This window comes from Dendrobates tinctorius, unplaced genomic scaffold, assembly GCF_039654945.1.
Source record: "Dendrobates tinctorius isolate UK_male_01 unplaced genomic scaffold, ASM3965494v1 ptg000332l, whole genome shotgun sequence".
Lineage (NCBI taxonomy): Eukaryota > Metazoa > Chordata > Amphibia > Anura > Dendrobatidae > Dendrobates > Dendrobates tinctorius.
The window spans coordinates 15,977,096-15,996,530 of NW_027361998.1; the positions used below are offsets into that span (position 1 = coordinate 15,977,096).

The 19,435-nt window shown below is 55.1% G+C and overlaps 1 protein-coding gene across 4 annotated transcripts in view; it reads left to right on the plus strand.

Annotated features, from left to right (window-relative positions):
* DNMT3A (DNA methyltransferase 3 alpha) overlaps positions 1 to 19,435 on the plus strand; it is a 243,543-nt gene that overhangs the window by 209,626 nt on the left and 14,482 nt on the right. For 3 of the 4 annotated variants that reach the window (XM_073562041.1, XM_073562044.1, XM_073562043.1), the window contains 16 exons: positions 1,271 to 1,483; positions 1,563 to 1,721; positions 1,810 to 1,917; positions 3,046 to 3,202; positions 3,293 to 3,439; positions 3,923 to 3,967; positions 5,741 to 5,820; positions 5,981 to 6,093; positions 6,362 to 6,545; positions 8,235 to 8,319; positions 8,400 to 8,545; positions 8,645 to 8,735; positions 9,131 to 9,279; positions 9,390 to 9,475; positions 11,460 to 11,529; positions 15,575 to 15,693. In XM_073562041.1, coding sequence (XP_073418142.1) covers positions 1,271 to 1,483; positions 1,563 to 1,721; positions 1,810 to 1,917; positions 3,046 to 3,202; positions 3,293 to 3,439; positions 3,923 to 3,967; positions 5,741 to 5,820; positions 5,981 to 6,093; positions 6,362 to 6,545; positions 8,235 to 8,319; positions 8,400 to 8,545; positions 8,645 to 8,735; positions 9,131 to 9,279; positions 9,390 to 9,475; positions 11,460 to 11,529; positions 15,575 to 15,693 — 1,952 coding nt within the window. The remainder of the gene's footprint in view (positions 1 to 1,270; positions 1,484 to 1,562; positions 1,722 to 1,809; positions 1,918 to 3,045; positions 3,203 to 3,292; positions 3,440 to 3,922; positions 3,968 to 5,740; positions 5,821 to 5,980; positions 6,094 to 6,361; positions 6,546 to 8,234; positions 8,320 to 8,399; positions 8,546 to 8,644; positions 8,736 to 9,130; positions 9,280 to 9,389; positions 9,476 to 11,459; positions 11,530 to 15,574; positions 15,694 to 19,435) is intronic. The other variant, XM_073562042.1, reaches the window with a different exon arrangement.

Sequence of the window (19,435 nt, forward strand, 5' to 3'; positions counted from 1 at the left end):
CGCTCAGTGACATTGGATGGAGACGTCTGTGATCAGTAATTTCCGCGTCTGGTCACAGATTCTCTGGGATTTGGGTCTGGACGGTGACTGCGCCGCTCACACACAGGAATCTGCTCTGATCTAAACCTCCATTGTGGCTCTGGCGGGATGTTGAGGGTCATTGTTCTGCTGGAAGGTGAACCTACGCCTCATTCTCAAGTCTTCCGCCTCTAACAAGTTTTCCTCCAGGATTACCCTGTATTTAGCTCCATCCATCTTCCTATCGTCTCTGACAAGCTCCCCTGCCCCTGCTGAAGAAAAGCCTCCCAACAGCACCTGCTGCCACCACCATGTGTAACGGAGGGAATGGTGTTTTCGGGGTGATGTGCAGTGTTAGTTCTCCGCCACACATAGAAGTTTCCTTTTGTCTCATCTGACCAGAGCCCTTTTTTCCACATGCTCGCTGTGTCCCCTACATGGATTTTTACAAACTACAAATGGGATTTCTTATGACTTTCAAAAATGTCTTTCTCCTTGTCACACTTTCACAAAGGCCAGATTTATGGAGTATGCGATAGTCGTCCTGTGGACAGATTCTCTCCCTCCTTTCATTCTTGGATGACTGATTAATGCTTTGTGAGATGTTCATAACTTGGACTATTTTTTATACCGTAACCCTGCTTTCCTGTGCTCCACAACTTTATCCCTGACCTGTCTGGTGGGCTCCTTGGTTTTCATGATGCTGTTTGATCCCCAATGCTCTCACACAGAACAGCTGTAGTCATACTGAGGATAAATCACACCCAGGAGGACACAATGTACTAATGATGTGACTTCTGGGGGTAATTGGTCACTCAGAATCTTATTCAGGGGCACCAGACTACAGGGGGCTGAATACTAATGCACTTCACAATTCTCAGATTCATATTTATAGAATAATTATTTCCTTTACACGTCACAAAAATGTGTTACTTTCTGTTGGTATCAGATGAAATAGGTGTAGATTTGTGGCTGTAGCCTGAAAAATGTGGAAAAGTTCAGGGGTATGAAGACTTATTCATGGCACTGTATAGTGTAATGTACTGGTTATTATATAACATGGCGCTTTGCTGTAATGTTGATGCCGCCATTCATTCTCATACCCCTCTCAGTGCGGATCGGTGATGTTACTGGGGTGATTTTATGGGTGGGCTCCTCGCTCTGGGGATCGGTCTGCCGCCGTGGTGGGTCTCCACCATTGTCCTCCGTTCCACTGTCGTCCTTCACTGAACCCGTTTCCATTTTTCCGCAGGCTGAAAAGAAGCAGCAGCTGGTCGCTGTGATCAACGCCATGGAGGAGACGGTGTCCAGTAACCCCCAGAAGGAGGAGGAGAGTTCCCCGCCGGCCTCCCAGCAGCCCACAGACCCTGCCTCCCCCACCGTGGCCACCACTCCTGAGCCCGTGGTGGCCGATGCTGTGGATAGCAACACCTCCAAATCAGCGGACGATGATGCGGAGTATGAGGTCAGGGGATGATGAGAGTAGTAGGGCTTCCCGGCTGTTGGTGTGACTGGAGATTAGCGCCCCCTCTTGTATCTCGCAGGACGGGCGAGGCTTCGGCATCGGGGAGCTGGTCTGGGGTAAGCTCAGAGGCTTCTCCTGGTGGCCGGGACGCATTGTGTCATGGTGGATGACTGGACGCAGCCGGGCGGCGGAGGGGACGCGCTGGGTCATGTGGTTTGGAGATGGCAAGTTTTCTGTGGTAAGTTGTAACTCCGCCCCTGAGCAGCTGAACACGCCCCTGAGCAGATGACCCAGAGTGATGACTATAACGGTATAATCTCCGGCAGGTCTGCGTGGAGAAGCTCATGGCCCTCAGCTCATTCGCCAACACCTTCCACCAAGCAACGTATAGCAAGCAACCGATGTACAGGAAGGCCATCTACGAAGTGCTGCAGGTGAGCAGGGGCCGGCAGTACTCCCCCTGCCGAAAATAAGACTCCGCCTGTGCCCCCACACCTCCAGCCAACATAGGACCCCGCCTGTGCCCCCCACATCTCCAGCCGAACATAGGACCCCGCCTGTGGCCCCCACATCTCCAGCCGAACATAGCACCCTGCCTGTGCCCTCCAGCTGAACTTAGGCCCCTTCCATGTCCCCCAGAACTCCAGCCGAACACAGGACCCTGCCTGTGCCCCCCAAACCTCCTGCCGAATATAGGACCCTGCCTGTGCCCCCCACACCTCCTGCCGAATATAGGACCCTGCCTGTGCCCCCCATGCCTCCAGCCAAACATAGGGCCCTGCCTGTGCCCCCCACACCTCCAGCCAACATAGGACCCCGCCTGTGGCCCCCACATTTCCAGCCGAACATAGGACCATGCCTGTGCCCTCCAGCTGAACTTAGGACCCTGTCTGTGCCCCCCAGAACTCTAGCCGAACACAGGACCCTGCCTGTGCCCCCCACACCTCCTGCCGAATATAGGACCCTGCCTGTGCCCCTCTCACCTCCTGCCGAATATAGGACCCTGCCTGTGCCCCCCCACCTCCAGCCAAACATAGGGCCCTGCCTGTGCCCCCCACACCTCCAGCCAAACATAGGGTCCTGCCTGTGCCCCCCACACCTACAGCTGAACATAGGACCCCACCTGTGCCCCCACACCTACAGCTGAACATAGGACCCCACCTGTGCCCCCACACCTACAGCTGAACATAGGACCCCACCTGTGCCCCCACACCTACAGCTGAACATAGGACCCCACCTGTGCCCCCACACCTTCAGCTGAACATAAGACCCCGCCTGTGCCCCCACACCTTCAGCTGAACATAGGACCCTGCCTGTGCCCCTCACACCTACAGCTGAACATAGGACCCCGCCTGTGCCCCCCACACCTCCAGCTGAACATAAGACCCCGCCTGTACCCCTCACACTTTCAGGGCTGTCAGTCGCTGTCACCCATATTGCTTTACATGGTCACGCCCAGGACTCGTCCGTCTGCTTGTGACCCCGTCTGACCCTCCTTTAGCTCTCCCTGCTACCACTTCCTCCGTCTCACCCTCGACCCGTTTCGCCCCGTTTCCCTGCAGGTGGCCAGCACAAGGGCCAGGAAGGCTTTCCCATCGTGCCCCGAGAATGACGAGAGCGACACCTCCAAGTCTATAGACATTCAGAACAAGCAGATGATCGAGTGGGCGCTGGGCGGCTTCCAGCCATCAGGGCCCAAGGGCCTGGAGCCACCGGAGGGTGAGAGATGGCAGGTGTCTGCTGGGAGATGGGATGATGGGAGTGCACCCCCTAGTGTTCATCCTGCTTACCCTTTCATTATGTCTGCAGAGGAACGCAACCCCTACAAAGAGGTCTACACAGAAATCTGGGTGGAACCCGAAGCCGCTGCTTATGCCCCGCCCCCTCCTGCGAAGAAACCCCGAAAAAGCACAGAGAAGCCCAAGGTCAAAGAAATCATCGATGAGCGGACACGAGGTACGACTGGGGGCAGCTCCCACAATGCACTGCAGCAGAAGCCAAGAGCTATAAAAGAGCATCGCTCAGTAGAAGACTGAATGTTCAGACCTGTCGGTTCAGTGTCTGCCCCAGTGTCGGTTCAGTGTCCCGGCCCCCTGCCGGTTCAGTGTCCCGGCCCCCTGCCGGTTCAGTGTCCCGGCCCCCTGCCGGTTCAGTGTCCCGGCCCCCTGCCGGTTCAGTGTCCCGGCCCCCTGCCGGTTCAGTGTCCCGGCCCCCTGCCGGTTCAGTGTCCCGGCCCCCTGCCGGTTCAGTGTCCCGGCCCCCTGCCGGTTCAGTGTCCCGGCCCCCTGCCGGTTCAGTGTCCCGGCCCCCTGCCGGTTCAGTGTCCCGGCCCCCTGCCGGTTCAGTGTCCCGGCCCCCTGCCGGTTCAGTGTCCCGGCCCCCTGCCGATTCAGTGTCTGCTCATTTCTCCTGATTCTTCGGTGCTTTGTGTTTTTGCAGAGAGGCTGGTGTATGAAGTGCGTCAGAAGTGTCGCCACATCGAGGGTAAGTGCAATAATATATCTCCTGGGGTCATGTGATCAGCTCGTAGTTTACCCACTAATGTCATCACTCTTCACGTCCCGGCCTCTGTTATGTAGGGATCTCAGCCTCCACATGTCCCGGCCTCAGTTATGTAGGGATCTCAGCCTCCACGTGTCCCGGCCTCAGTTATGAAGGGATCTCGGCCTCCACGTGTCCCGGCCTCTGTAATGTAGGGATCTCGGCCTCCACGTGTCCCGGCCTCTGTTATGTAGGGATCTCGGCCTCCACGTGTCCCGGCCTCTGTTATGTAGGGATCTCGGCCTCCACATGTCCCGGCCTCTGTTATGTAGGGATCTCGGCCTCCACATGTCCCGGCCTCTGTTATGTAGGGATCTCGGCCTCCACATGTCCCGGCTTCTGTTATGTAGGGATCTCGGCCTCCACCTGTCCCGGCCTCTGTTATGTAGGGATCTCGGCCTCCACATGTCCCGGCTTCTGTTATGTAGGGATCTCGGCCTCCACACGTCCCGGCTTCTGTTATGTAGGGATCTCGGCCTCCACACGTCCCGGCTTCTGTTATGTAGGGATCTCGGCCTCCACACGTCCCGGCTTCTGTTATGTAGGGATCTCGGCCTCCACACGTCCCGGCCTCTGTTATGTAGGGATCTCGGCCTCCACCTGTCCCGGCCTCTGTTATGTAGGGATCTCGGCCTCCACGTGTCCCAGCCTCTGTTATGTAGGGATCTCGGCCTCCACGTGTCCCGGCTTCTGTTATGTAGGGATCTCGGCCTCCACGTGTCCCGGCCTCTGTTATGTAGGGATCTCGGCCTCCACATGTCCCGGCTTCTGTTATGTAGGGATCTCGGCCTCCACATGTCCCGGCTTTTGTTATGTAGGGATCTCGGCCTCCACATGTCCCGGCCTCTGTTATGTAGGGATCTCGGCCTCCACATGTCCCGGCCTCTGTTATGTAGGGATCTCGGCCTCCACATGTCCCGGCCTCTGTTATGTAGGGATCTCGGCTTCCACATGTCCCGGCTTCTGTTATGTTGGGATCTCGGCCTCCACAAGGCCCGGCTTCTGTTATGTAGGGATCTCGGCCTCCACATGTCCCGGCCTCTGTTATGTAGGGATCTCGGCCTCCACCTGTCCCGGCCTCTGTTATGTAGGGATCTCGGCCTCCACATGTCCCGGCCTCTGTTATGTAGGGATCTCGGCCTCCACCTGTCCCGGCCTCTGTTATGTAGGGATCTCGGCCTCCACGTGTCCCGGCCTCTGTTATGTAGGGATCTCGGCCTCCACCTGTCCCGGCCTCTGTTATGTAGGGATCTCGGCCTCCACCTGTCCCGGCCTCTGTTATGTAGGGATCTCGGCCTCCACCTGTCCCGGCCTCTGTTATGTAGGGATCTCGGCCTCCACCTGTCCCGGCCTCTGTTATGTAGGGATCTCGGCCTCCACATGTCCCGGCCTCTGTTATGTAGGGATCTCGGCCTCCACCTGTCCCGGCCTCTGTTATGTAGGGATCTCGGCCTCCACATGTCCCCGCCTCTGTTATGTAGGGATCTCGGCCTCCACATGTCCCGGCCTCTGTTATGTAGGGATCTTGGCCTCCACATGTCCCCGCCTCTGTTATGTAGGGATCTCGGCCTCCACCTGTCCCGGCCTCTGTTATGTAGGGATCTCGGCCTCCACGTGTCCCGGCCTCTGTTATGTAGGGATCCCAGCCTCCACGTGTCCCGGCCTCTGTTATGTAGGGATCCCAGCCTCTGATTGGCTGCTTCTGCTTGTTTCCAGATATCTGCATCTCTTGCGGCAGTCTGATCGTTAGTCTGGAGCACCCATTATTTATTGGGGGAATGTGCCAAAACTGCAAGGTAAGATCATTGAGGAAATATTGCAAAGACAGAAAACTGTCAGAACTGAGCAGGAATGTCTCTGGGTGAGGAGGGAACAGTCAGTAGTTTGGGAGGAGCGGGCACTGTGTGTGGCAGGAACTGTGCTGGTGTAACTGTCGATCTTTTCCTGCCTTTTCAGAACTGCTTTTTAGAGTGTGCATACCAGTATGACGACGACGGATACCAGTCCTACTGCACCATCTGCTGCGGAGGACGGGAGGTGCTCATGTGCGGCAACAATAACTGCTGCAGGTGAGAGCAGCACGTCCAGGAGCTCATCCTCATGGGCCTCTGCTAACCTACAAAACTGATCTGCATGTCTAGACCTGGCGGGAAAGTGGTTAGTATCTGTTCCTGGCGGGAATGTGGTTAGTCTCTGGTCCTGTTGGGAAGGTGGCTAGCGTCTGGTCTTGGTGGGATTGTGTGTTTACCGTCTGGTCCTGGTGGGAATGTGGCTAGCGTCTGCTCCTGGTGGGTACTTGCTCTTTGTCTAGTTTTGCACTGTCTTCATCTCCTCCAGGTGCTTCTGTGTGGAGTGTGTGGACTTGTTGGTGGGACCAGGCGCAGCTCAGGCAGCTATAAAAGAAGACCCCTGGAACTGCTACATGTGCGGACACAAGGGCATTTACGGGTTGCTTCGAAGACGAGATGACTGGCCGACTCGTTTACAGCTCTTCTTCGCCAACAACCATGACCAAGAATTTGTGAGTATGGAGCCCTGATCCCTGCAGCTCCCACCGGCGGACCCCTCCTGCGGACCCCACCTGTGGACCCCACCGTACCCCACCTGCGGACCCCTCCTACGGACCCCACCTGTGGACCCCACCGTACCCCTCCTGCGGACCCCTCCTGCGGACCCCTCCTGCGGACCCCTCCTGCGGACCCCACCTGCGGACCCCTCCTACGGACCCCACCGTACCCCTCCAGCGGACCCCACCGTACCCCTCCAGCGGACCCCACCATACCCCTCCTGCAGACCCCACTGTACCCCTCCTGCGGACCCCTCCTACGGACCCCACCGTACCCCTCCTGCGGACCCCACCAGCGGACCCCTCCTACGGACCCCACCGTACCCCTCCTGCGGACCCCACCAGCGGACCCCTCCTACGGACCCCACCGTACCCCTCCTGCGGACCCCACCGTACCCCTCCTGCGGACCCCACCGTACCCCTCCTGCAGACCCCACCGTACGCCTCCTGCAGACCCCACCAGCGGACCCTTCCTACAGACCCCACCGTACCGCTCCTGCGGACCCCACCAGCGGACCCCTCCTACGGACCCCACCGTACCCCTCCTGCGGACCCCTCCTACGGACCCCACCGTACCCCTCCTGCGGACCCCACCTGCGGACCCCACCCTACCCCTCCTGCGGACCCCACCCTACCCCTCCTGCGGACCCCACCGTACCCCTCTTGCGGACCCCACCGGACCCCACCTGCAGACCCCTCCTACGGACCCCACCGTACCCCTCCTACGGACCCCACCGTACCCCTCCTGCGGACCCCACCAGCGGACCCCTCCTACGGACCCCACCGTACCCCACCAGCGGACCCCACCGTACCCCACCTGCAGACCCCTCCTACGGACCCCACCGTACCCCACCTGCAGACCCCTCCTACGGACCCCACCGTACCCCTCCTGCGGACCCCACCGTACCCCACCTGCGGACCCCACCATACCCCTCCTGCGGACCCCACCTGCGGACCCCTCCTACGGACCCCACCGTACCCCTCCTGCGGACCCCACCGTACCCCTCCTGCGGACCCCACCAGACCCCTCCTACGGACCCCACCGTACCCCACCTGCGGACCCCACCATACCCCTCCTGCGGACCCCTCCTACGGACCCCACCGTACCCCTCCTGCGGACCCCACCGTACCCCTCCTGCGGACCCCACCGTACCCCACCTGCGGACCCCACCGTACCCCACCTGCGGACCCCACCGTACCCCTCCTGCGGACCCCTCCTACGGACCCCACTGTACCCCTCCTGCGGACCCCACCGTACCCCACCTGCGGACCCCACCGTACCCCACCTGCGGACCCCACCGTACCCCTCCTACGGACCCCACCGTACCCCTCCTGCGGACCCCACCGTACCCCTCCTGCGGACCCCACCGTACCCCACCTGCGGACCCCACCGTACCCCTCCTGCGGACCCCTCCTGCGGACCCCACCGTACCCCTCCTGCGGACCCCACCGTACCCCTCCTGCGGACCCCACCGTACCCCACCTGCGGACCCCACCGTACCCCTCCTGCGGACCCCACTGTACCCCTCCTGCGGACCCCACTGTACCCCTCCTGCGGACCCCACCGTACCCCTCCTGCGGACCCCACCGGTGGACCCCTCCTGCAGTTGGCTCGCTGAGTGACTCCACTGTCCTATCTTCCAGGAGCCACCAAAGCTTTATCCACCTATCTCAGCCGAGAAGAGGAAGCCGGTCCGAGTCCTGTCCTTATTTGATGGCATTGCAACAGGTGATCTTCTGGTTCTCATGCGATCGAACGGATCCGAGCCCCATGACCGGATCACCTAACACCGGATCTCTTATCCCCAGGTCTATTGGTGCTAAAGGATCTCGGGATCCAGATAGACCGGTACATTGCCTCCGAGGTGTGCGAGGACTCCATCACGGTGGGAATGGTGCGACATCAGGGCAAGATCATGTACGTCGGTGACGTGAGGAACATCACCCGCAAGCATGTGAGTCCTCGCGAGACATGGGCCCCGTGGAAACCGTCACCAAGCTGCCGCTGAGTCCTGGGGCCCCACCACTAATGCTCCTCTCCCATTGGTCCACAGATTCAGGAATGGGGCCCCTTTGACCTGGTGATCGGGGGAAGTCCGTGTAACGACCTTTCCATTGTGAACCCAGCACGGAAAGGTCTGTTCGGTATGTGTCTGTGTGTGGACATAGGACGGGGGTCTGGTATAAAGTATTCACGCCCCTCATATCCTGCTGTAACGTAATACTGGTATAACGATGCTGACCCCTAGTGGCCGAGATCTGAAGCCGCAGCACATCTCTAATCTCCTTCCGTGCTGCATAGTCTGTGTGATGTGGGTTTGTTACAATGTATCGGTGAAGACAGCAGCCACGGAGATCTCCTGTCCTGATGGTTTGTTACAGTGTGTCGGTGCAGGGACCAGTCAGCGCGTTGCTGTCCCCTAGCTCCGGATGTGACCCCTATATACGATGCACCGGTCCGCCTCTGACCCATATATTCCTGTCTATGATGGGTATAATGGAGGCTTCCGCCTCTGACGGCCTCTCCTGCTTTACCCCAGAGGGCACAGGACGCCTCTTCTTTGAGTTTTACCGTCTGCTCCATGAAGCTCGGCCGAAGGAAGGAGACGATCGGCCGTTCTTCTGGCTGTTTGAGAACGTGGTGGCCATGGGCATCAGCGATAAAAGGGACATATCCCGCTTTCTAGAGGTAAGATGTGGGGGGCCGGTGTTTGGGGGTCCTGTCGTGCTCCAGTGTTGGGGTGTAGCTTCCCCCCGTCTGTGATTACTCATTCTCCTTTTTTCTTTTTTCCTTTTCAGTCAAACCCGGTGATGATCGATGCCAGAGAGGTGTCTGCAGCGCACAGGGCCCGGTACTTCTGGGGCAACCTGCCAGGCATGAACAGGTGGGTGTCATGGTGGGGGTCCTATCACATAGACCTGCCGCCATTGCGTACGGGGGAGCCCTGCCGCCATTTCTTTACGGGGGAGCCCTGCCGCCATTTCTTTACGGGGGAGCCCTGCCGCCATTTCTTTACGGGGGAGCCCTGCCGCCATTTCTTTACGGGGGAGCCCTGCCGCCATTGCGTACGGGGGAGCCCTGCCGCCATTGCGTACGGGGGAGCCCTGCCGCCATTGCGTACGGGGGAGCCCTGCCGCCATTGCGTACGGGGGAGCCCTGCCGCCATTGCGTACGGGGGAGCCCTGCCGCCATTGCGTACGGGGGAGCCCTGCCGCCATTGCGTACGGGGGGGCCCTGCCGCCAGTGCGTACGGGGGGCCCTGCCGCCAGTGCGTACGGGGGGCCCTGCCGCCAGTGCGTACGGGGGGCCCCTGCCGCCAGTGCGTACGGGGGGGCCCTGCCGCCAGTGCGTACGGGGGAGCCCTGCCGCCAGTGCGTACGGGGGAGCCCTGCCGCCAGTGCGTACGGGGGAGCCCTGCCGCCAGTGCGTACGGGGGGGCCCCGCCGCCAGTGCGTACTGGGGGCCCTGCCGCCAGTGCGTACGGGGGGGCCCTGCCGCCAGTGCGTACGGGGGGGCCCTGCCGCCAGTGCGTACGGGGGGGCCCTGCCGCCAGTGCGTACCGGGGGGGCACTGCCGCCAGTGCGTACGGGGGGGCCCTGCCGCCAGTGCGTATGGGGGAGCCCTGCCGCCATTGCATATGGGGGGCTGTTATGATTGGGTCACCGAGGAGGAAAGCAAGACCAAGCTAAGCTACAGAAAGCCAGAGAGGTTGGTAACTAAGTGAATTGCAGACCCCTGATCCTATCCACACAACTAGCAGTAGCCGTGGAGCGTGCCTACGATGCTCTAGACGCCTCGGCACAGCCGGAGAACTAAATAAGCCTAAAGCAAGAAAAGGGGAAATCTAAACTGCCGCAGAGCAGACCCCAAAGGAATAGACAGCCCCCAAACATATATTGTCAGTGAGACAAGATGGAAACACAAACGCAGGTAGGAAAATAGGCTGAGCAAACGATGGGGTCCACACTGACTAGACAGGAGAGGAAAGGAAAGACACTGTCTGCAATTACGCAAAAACCCTGCAAAAAAGTCCAACACGTCTGATAGAAAAATACTGAAGTCACTAGACTTCGCCCACTATATCAGCACTCTGGTATATTCTGAAAGCAGAGCAAAAAGAGGCCAATCTAATAAGGGACAAAAACAAACTGGCACAAACAGTAACATAAGGATGGAAATTCAGCATAGCCACAGCCGGGGCTGGCTGACCACACAAAACTGAAATAGACAAAACCAGATCAAATGTGAACAATAGCAAAAGAACACTTAGCTGAGCATGCAGGGACTGAGCTGGAAACTAAGACCTCAGGAGGCAGGAAAAATTACCAGCAGGGATAGAGGGAGTCGGCTATCTTAAATCCAATCAGAAACTCCAGATCTCCAGTCATCCTCCTCATTATCAGGTGGCAGGCCTCTGTTAATTAGATCAGCTCCATTACCTCCAGTAACCACCAGAGGGAGCCCAGAAAGAGAACTCACGACCCCTCTGTCAATATAACCATCTCCACTACCTTCACCAGTAACCAGAGGTAGGCCAGAAAGTGAATTCACAACAGGGGGCCCTGCCGCCATTGCATATGGGGGAGCCCTGCCGCCATTGCATATGGAGGAGCCCTGCCGCCATTGCGTATGGGGGGCCCTGTCGCCATTGCGTATCGGGGGAGCCCTGCCGCCATTGCATATGGGGGGCTCTGTCGCCATTGCGTATGGGGGGGGCTCTGCCGCCAGTGTGTATGGGGGGCCCTGCCGCCAATGCATTTGTGGGCAGTGTGGGTTATTATAATGTGTCCCTGTCTTCCTCTCGCACAGTGTGAGGTCATGTGACGGCGCCATTTCTGTACTGACCTCGTGTTTTCCTGTGTTTTTAGGCCTCTGGTGTCTACAATCAATGACCGCCTGGACTTACAGGACTGTCTGGAGCACGGCAGGATAGCGAAGGTTAGGAGGCCGCTCATCAGCGCTCGGATGTCAGCGTAGCCGAGGGAATCACACAATCCACAGGATTTATCCGTAGCGGGAGGATCACAGGGAGGAGCGGCTGTGAGGTCACCAACCTGTGATGTCACCCACCAGTGGTGTCATCTCACTCCTGCACATTTCTGTTTATCCCGATCCTTCATGCTGCCCAAAGGGAAACTTCATAAACCCTTCCCAACATTTGCAGTATATATACGTCATAGAAGGGAAGAACTTCCCGAACAATTCAGTATATATACGTCATGGCGCTTGCCCGCTCATAGCGGGGTGTGCACAGGCGATGGCCGCTGGGTGATCAGCGTCCATCATAGCTGACCCCCGTCTCTCACTGCCAGGAGTGATGTCCACACCGCTGCCGGCAATTTAGCTGCCTAAATGCTGCGATTGATCTCCACTGCAGCATTTAGAAGAGAGGGGGTTCCCTCTCCCCTCCAATCGGTGCTCCCGTGACATCGTGAGGGCCCGAACTTTGCCATGGTGTCCCGCGGTCAGACAATGTCCGGGTCACCAGACTAGCAGGTGTGTTAGACCATGCGCAGAGCGCGGTCTCAGGGGCTCGTGTCAGTGCAGCGCCGCCAGGTGTACGGCAGAGCAGTGCCATAACAACGATCAGAGCCAGGAAAGTCCCACAAAATAATGATTAAAAAAAACACGTTTTTCTGTTAAAAAAAAAAAAAAAAGTAAAATAAACTAAAAACTAAAAAAAACTACACATTTGGTGTAGCTGAATCCAGAACAACCCGACCTCTAAAGCTGGCACACTAGATAACCCCTTCAGTGAACACTGTTAAAGTATAATTTACCTTGTTGTTTTTTTTATCATCATACCGCCAAACAAAAAGTTGAATAAAACGCGCTCAAAAGACGGATGTGAATAACCACGGTAGCGGTGAAAACGTCATCTTGTCCCACAAAAAACGAGCCACCATACAGCGTCATCAGCGAAAAAATAAAAAAGTTCTAGCTCTCAGAATAAAGCGATGCAAAAATAATTAAAAGCACCAAAACATAAAAAACGAAATAAATGCGATATTGCTGTAATCGTACTGACCCGAAGAATAAAACTGCCTTACCAATTTTACCCCACACGGAACGGTATAAAAAAAAAAAAAACAGAGTTGCTGAATTGCTGTTTTTTTGTTCATTCTGCCTCCCAAAAATCAGTAACAGAATGTAGAGGGAGTTAGTGGACAATATTCCGCGCTGGCGACAGAATGGAGACGTATATAGTACTGGGAGATACGTCTCCATTCTGTCGGCAGCGCGGAAGGAGTATCAAATAGGTTAACGGTTTGAATGTGGGCGCCAAAAAACTGAACCACATGACTACGTGTCAGGGTTCAGTCATTCTGTGATACTCCTGTCTCGTCATGCCTGTGGTTTTTCCTGAAGAAGTTATATACTTCGAAACGCGTTGAAATAAACCACCATCTTACTGTACCCTACTGGGATATACGTCTCCATTCTGTCGACAGCGCGGAATATTGTCCACTGACTCTCTCTACAGTCTGATGGTCACTTGCTGACCCGTGGTTCCGCAGTAACAGTAAGCGATCAAAAAATGTCATGTGTCTGAAAATGATACCAATAAAAAGGGCAACTCGTCCCGCAAACAGCAAGAAGCCCTCACAGGACGCTGTGGGTCAAAATATGGAAAAATTATAGCTCTCAAAATATGGTGTTTTTTATTGTGTGACAGCAGCCAAACACAAAAACCCGCTATAAATCTGGTATCACTGTAATCGCACCGACCCGAAGAATAAAGTCGCCTAATCACTTATACCGCACTAAGAACAGCATAAAAAATAAAAAAAAAAAATTGTTCACCCGCTGTTGATTTGTTCATTCTTCCTCCCAAAGAACGCCATAAAGCTTGGCTCACATTTATCCTGCGCGCTGCACTGACCGCTTATACCGGAGTTTTCATATAAATCTCTGAAATACGTGATTCAGACGGAACTTTGCCAGAAGATTCTCTATAATGTGGCAGATAGAGGCACTGTGGACGTCAATTGACCTGTGATATGGCGGTGTCTGTCTTTTTAGGATTGCATAAAAGTGCCATCGCCCACAGTTTTGTACAACACTGAACAGAGGCCAGACGGAGTCCAGAGTAACTCTGTTGCCTCATTATAGTGAATGGATCCATCGGGGGTTTCATCTGAATCACGTCACTAAGAAATTTAGATGGAAACCCCAAAATAAGCGCTCAGCGTAGAGCGCAGGATAAATGTGATCCCAAACGTAATGTAAAATGTTCCCAATAAAAGGTTCAACTCAATACACAAAAAAAAGTCCTCACTCAGGTCTGTTAACGGAAATATAGGGGGTTTCCACATTACTGGTAGTACAAAGGCTCCTAAAAAGTGCTATGGCTCCTCACCCACCAAAAGAAATCCAGCAAATTTTGCTCTCGCAAATGCCCCCCCCCCCCTTCTGAGCCCCAGTGTCTAAACCACATTTAGCATCCACGTTTGACATTGCTGTAGCAGAGAGAGCCCGCCTAACTTATGGGTGCATGTCTCCAAAAGCATGAGCTGGGCACTACAACGTACTGGACACTACATCGTACTGGACACTACAACGTACTGGGCACTACAACGTACTGGGCACTGCATCGTACTGGGCACTGCATCGTACTGGGCACTACATCGTACTGGGCACTACATCGTACTGGGCACTACATCGTACTGGGCACTACATCGTACTGGGCACTACATCGTACTGGGCACTACATCGTACTGGTCACTACATCGTACAGGGCACTACATCGTACTGGTCACTACATCGTACTGGTCACTACATCGTACTGGTCACTACATCGTACTGGTCACTACATCGTACTGGTCACTACATCGTACTGGTCACTACATCGTACTGGGCACTACATCGTACTGGGCACTACATCGTACAGGGCACTACATCGTACTGGTCACTACATCGTACTGGTCACTACAACGTACTGGTCACTACAACGTACTGGGCACTACATCGTACAGGGCACTACGACAGCAGATTTGCAATTTTAACTCTGCAACATTTGTTACTGCTTGTTTCTGGAAAACACCCATGGAATCAAAATCGTCACTATCATATGTAGATAGATTCAGGGGTATAATTTCCAAAGTTCAGTCACATGAGGGGAGATTCTTCTCTTATAGCACTTAGGGGCTGTGTATATGGAGTCCGCAAACTGTTCTAGGGAAACCTGCTCTCCAGGAGGCCAACAGCGCTCCGTCCCTCCCGAGTCTCTCCGTATGGCTAAGCAGTACTGTACTGCCACATACGGGGTATTGCCACGTTCAGTAGAAATTGTGGGATAAATTTTGGTGCCATTTTTACCCATTTTCCAGTGTGAAAATGTAAAATCTGGGGCTAAAACATTTTTTTGTGGGAAAAAATATTTTTTCTTCATGTTCACGGATCAACATTGTAAAATTCTGTCTGGATAAGTTTCTGGGGGGGTTAGTTTCTAGAATGGGGTCACTAATGGGGGGTTACCATTGTTTAGGCCCCTCAGAGGCTCTCTAAACACGACTCCTGCGGAGCATTGGCCGTTCCATCACACTCTGCGTTCACAGCCTCACTCCACCTTACCGAGTATTTTGTGTGACCTCTCTCTGATTTACGGGCATAAAAATTAAATGTTTGAAAATTGCTGAATTTTTGCCAAATTTCTGATATTTTCCCAAATAAACACAAGTCGTATCAAAGACATTTTCCCACTGTCATGAAGTGCAATGTGTCACGAATGAGTGATCTCCGAATCATCGGGATCCGGTGCAGTTCCCGAGTTCTGACCTCATAAAGGGACAGTGGTCAGAACTGTAAAGTTTGACCTGGTGACTGGGGGTGAAGGGGTTAAAGGGTGTAGGTGATGCCAAGCCTCTTAAAGGGAAGGGGGCTCCTAGGCCTCAATTTCATGAGCCCAGGGGTCTCTGGGGTGGACCCGGCTCGTGGTCCTGTGTCCGCCGTCCCGCTCACCTCTGCATCCTGTTTCCTGCAGTTCAGCAAAGTCCGAACCATCACCACTAGGTCCAACTCCATCAAGCAGGGGAAGGACCAGCACTTTCCGGTGTTCATGAACGAGAAGGAGGACATCCTGTGGTGCACGGAGATGGAGCGGTGGGTGCCCACTCTCACTATCTAATACTTTTATTTCAAGAACTGATTTTTTAAAATATTGATTTTTTTTTTCTTTGTTATGTGCAAAAGTTTTAGACTCAAAAGAAAAAAGGTTTCCAGGATAGAAGCGATAATTGTTTATTTTTATCCATTAAAAAGGCAAAGAAAAATGAAAATCCCATCAGTATCTGGTGACCGCTCGTCACCTCCATCATCAGTATCTGGTGATCGCCTGTCGCCTCCATCATCAGTATCTGGTGACCGCTCGTCACCTCCATCATCAGTATCTGGTGACCGCTCGTCACCTCCATCATCAGTATCTGGTGATCGCTCGTCACCTCCATCATCAGTATCTGGTGATCGCCTGTCGCCTCCATCATCAGTATCTGGTGACCGCCCGTCACCTCCATCATCAGTATCTGGTGACCGCTCGTCACCTCCATCATCAGTATCTGGTGATCACCCGTCACCTCCATCATCAGTATCTGGTGACCGCCCGTCACCTCCATCATCAGTATCTGGTGACCGCTCGTCACCTCCATCATCAGTATCTGGTGATCGCCCGTCACCTCCATCATCAGTATCTGGTGACCGCCCGTCACCTCCATCATCAGTATCTGGTGACCGCTCGTCACCTCCATCATCAGTATCTGGTGACCGCTCGTCACCTCCATCATCAGTATCTGGTGATCGCTCGTCACCTCCATCATCAGTATCTGGTGATCGCCTGTCGCCTCCATCATCAGTATCTGGTGACCGCCCGTCACCTCCATCATCAGTATCTGGTGACCGCTCGTCACCTCCATCATCAGTATCTGGTGATCGCCTGTCGCCTCCATCATCAGTATCTGGTGACCGCCCGTCACCTCCATCATCAGTATCTGGTGACCGCTCGTCACCTCCATCATCAGTATCTGGTGATCGCCTGTCGCCTCCATCATCAGTATCTGGTGACCGCCCGTCGCCTCCATCATCAGTATCTGGTGACCGCCCGTCGCCTCCATCATCAGTATCTGGTGACCGCTCGTCACCTCCATCATCAGTATCTGGTGACCACCCATCACCTCCATCATCAGTATCTGCAGTATCTGGTGACCGCCCGTCGCCTCCATCATCAGTATCTGGTGATCGCCTGTCGCCTCCATCATCAGTATCTGGTGACTGCCCGTCACCTCCATCATCAGTATCTGGTGACTGCCCGTCACCTCCATCATCAGTATCTGGTGACTGCCCGTCACCTCCATCATCAGTATCTGGTGACTGCCACGTCACCTCCATCATCAGTATCTGGTGACTGCCCGTCACCTCCATCATCAGTATCTGGTGACTGCCCGTCACCTCCATCATCAGTATGTGGTGACCGCCCGTCACCTCCATCATCAGTATCTGGTGACCTCCCTTCACCTCCATTATCAGTATCTGGTGACCGCCCGTCACCTCCATCATCAGTATCTGGTGACCGCCCGTCACCTCCATCATCAGCATTTGGTGACCGCCCTTCACCTCCATCATCAGTATCTGGTGATCGCCCGTCACCTCCGTCATCAGTATCTGGTGACCTCCCTTCACCTCCGTTATCAGTATCTGGTGACCGCCCGTCACCTCCATCATCAGTATCTGGTGACCGCCCGTCACCTCCATCATCAGTATCTGGTGACCTCCCTTCACCTCCATTATCAGTATCTGGTGACCGCCCGTCACCTCCATCATCAGTATCTGGTGACCGCCCGTCACCTCCATCATCAGTATTTGGTGACCGCCCTTCACCTCCATCATCAGTATCTGGTGATCGCCCGTCACCTCCGTCATCAGTATCTGGTGATCGCCCGTCACCTCCATCATCAGTATCTGCATTATCTGGTGATCGCCCGTCACCTCCGCCATCAGTATCTGGTGATCGCCCGTCACCTCCGCCATCAGTATCTGGTGATCGCCCGTCACCTCCATCATCAGTATCTGCATTATCTGGTGATCGCCCGTCACCTCCGTCATCAGTGTCTGGTGACCGCCCGTCACCTCCATCAGTATCTTGGTCACCAGATACTGTTGGGATCTATTTATTTCTCTTTCTGGAGGCTTCATTGGGGTATATAGAAATTGTGGTATATGCTGCCATCTGGAGGCTGAAACTAAAAAGACATCTTAAAAAAAAAAGAAAAGTCTTCTTCTTCCCCACAGGCGACACCTATTCTGCTGACACCCAGCCTTTCCGTTTAGCTCAGTGTCATGTTGGAGGCAGACACAGGTCCGAGCTTCAGGTCTGATTTGTCTCTCCTTCTCCTTTCGGTTGGGTAACGGCACTGTGAGTCACTCTTTCACCCTCTGAAGCGATGGAGGCAACGGCCTGTAGCTGTCAGTCAGTGATCAGGTACCTGGGGCGGACGGTCCTTTACCTTGTGACACCTGCCGACCCCAGAGCGTAACGCGGTGCACGGATCAGAAGATGGATCGGGAATTCCAGGATCAGCCGTCTTCAGCGCATTTATAGAAGTCTCTAGCTTTGGTCCGTTGTGCTGTGTCTTTCCCTCGGCCACTCCGGGCGATGTTGTCTGCGCTCCTTAGTAGTCCTCCATCCTCCCCAGCCCACCATCTGGCCTCCCTGGTGGCCTCACCTCACATTGCTGCCCCTCCACTGGCCTTCCTCAGCTGAGCAGAGTCCCCGTCCAGGACCAGGTCGGCTGTCGGTCTGCCTCATGGCAGGCACTCCCTCGCTCTTTCCTGGCGTCGGCTATCTCTTCTTCCTCCTCCGTCTCCCGTTATGTCACAACCCGGAGAAGATCGCGCTCGAGACCTCACAGGCCGGACACTTGGTTTGACCGCCTTCCACAGCTGGTTTGGTAACTGACCACAGAAGTGACCCACGTAGCGCTCTGACCGCTTCCCTGCGGGAGTCAGACCCGCCAAGAGTTCTCGGTATTGGGCGCTCTGCACATTGAGCAATTTTAGATGCACTGTGACCTTTTCCCTCAGTGAGAAGAACCCCAAGTAGAGACGTCTTTAAAGGGGCAGATTCAGACCACCATGTTCTGACCACTTTGGACCAACAAACTGATATTTCTCGGAGGTGTGTATCCTTCCGGTGAGAGAGACAGTCCCCTGAGCCCTCCTCCGGGACGAGTCACAGCAGACCCCAAGTCCTCTCTGCAGCATGAGACCCCTTTGAGGGTGTATCACACTAGTCAACACTCTGATCTCCCTGAGCGAGTATGACCACCGGGCTGAGACCTCTCAACCAGAGGTAGCTCGTCTGACCAGCTCTCGGACCAAGTGTCTTTTCATAGCTGAGGCCGTGAAGCCAGACCCTGAGTCTTACATATCGCACAGTACTCTGACCATGTTTCTCAGCAAGTCAATCCAACAAGCGAGGCATTTTGTAGGGATGATCACGCACAAGATCCAGTCGGCACTCGGACTACTGTCCATCGAGTCAGACCTTCTGTTGGATTCCACTTTGTAGGTGATTTTGCATACACGGACCTGTGGGTACCCTGGCGTTATCTTGGGTGAGTCAGTTCAGCTGAGACCCCCCTCAGTAGGGCGTGTTTCACAGGTGAACCAGGCAGGTCCCTGATCACTTTCTTGAGTGAGTAGACCTATCAGCAGAGACCTCTTGGTTTTTGAGCTTCTCCAGGTCGAGCCATAATATTTTCCTCTGGAAGATACCTTTTAGCTTAGCGCATCACTTCAAACAGTCCAGGTAGCCTTGCTCCACCCTTTTGGTTGATTCCAGCCTGCAGCATGG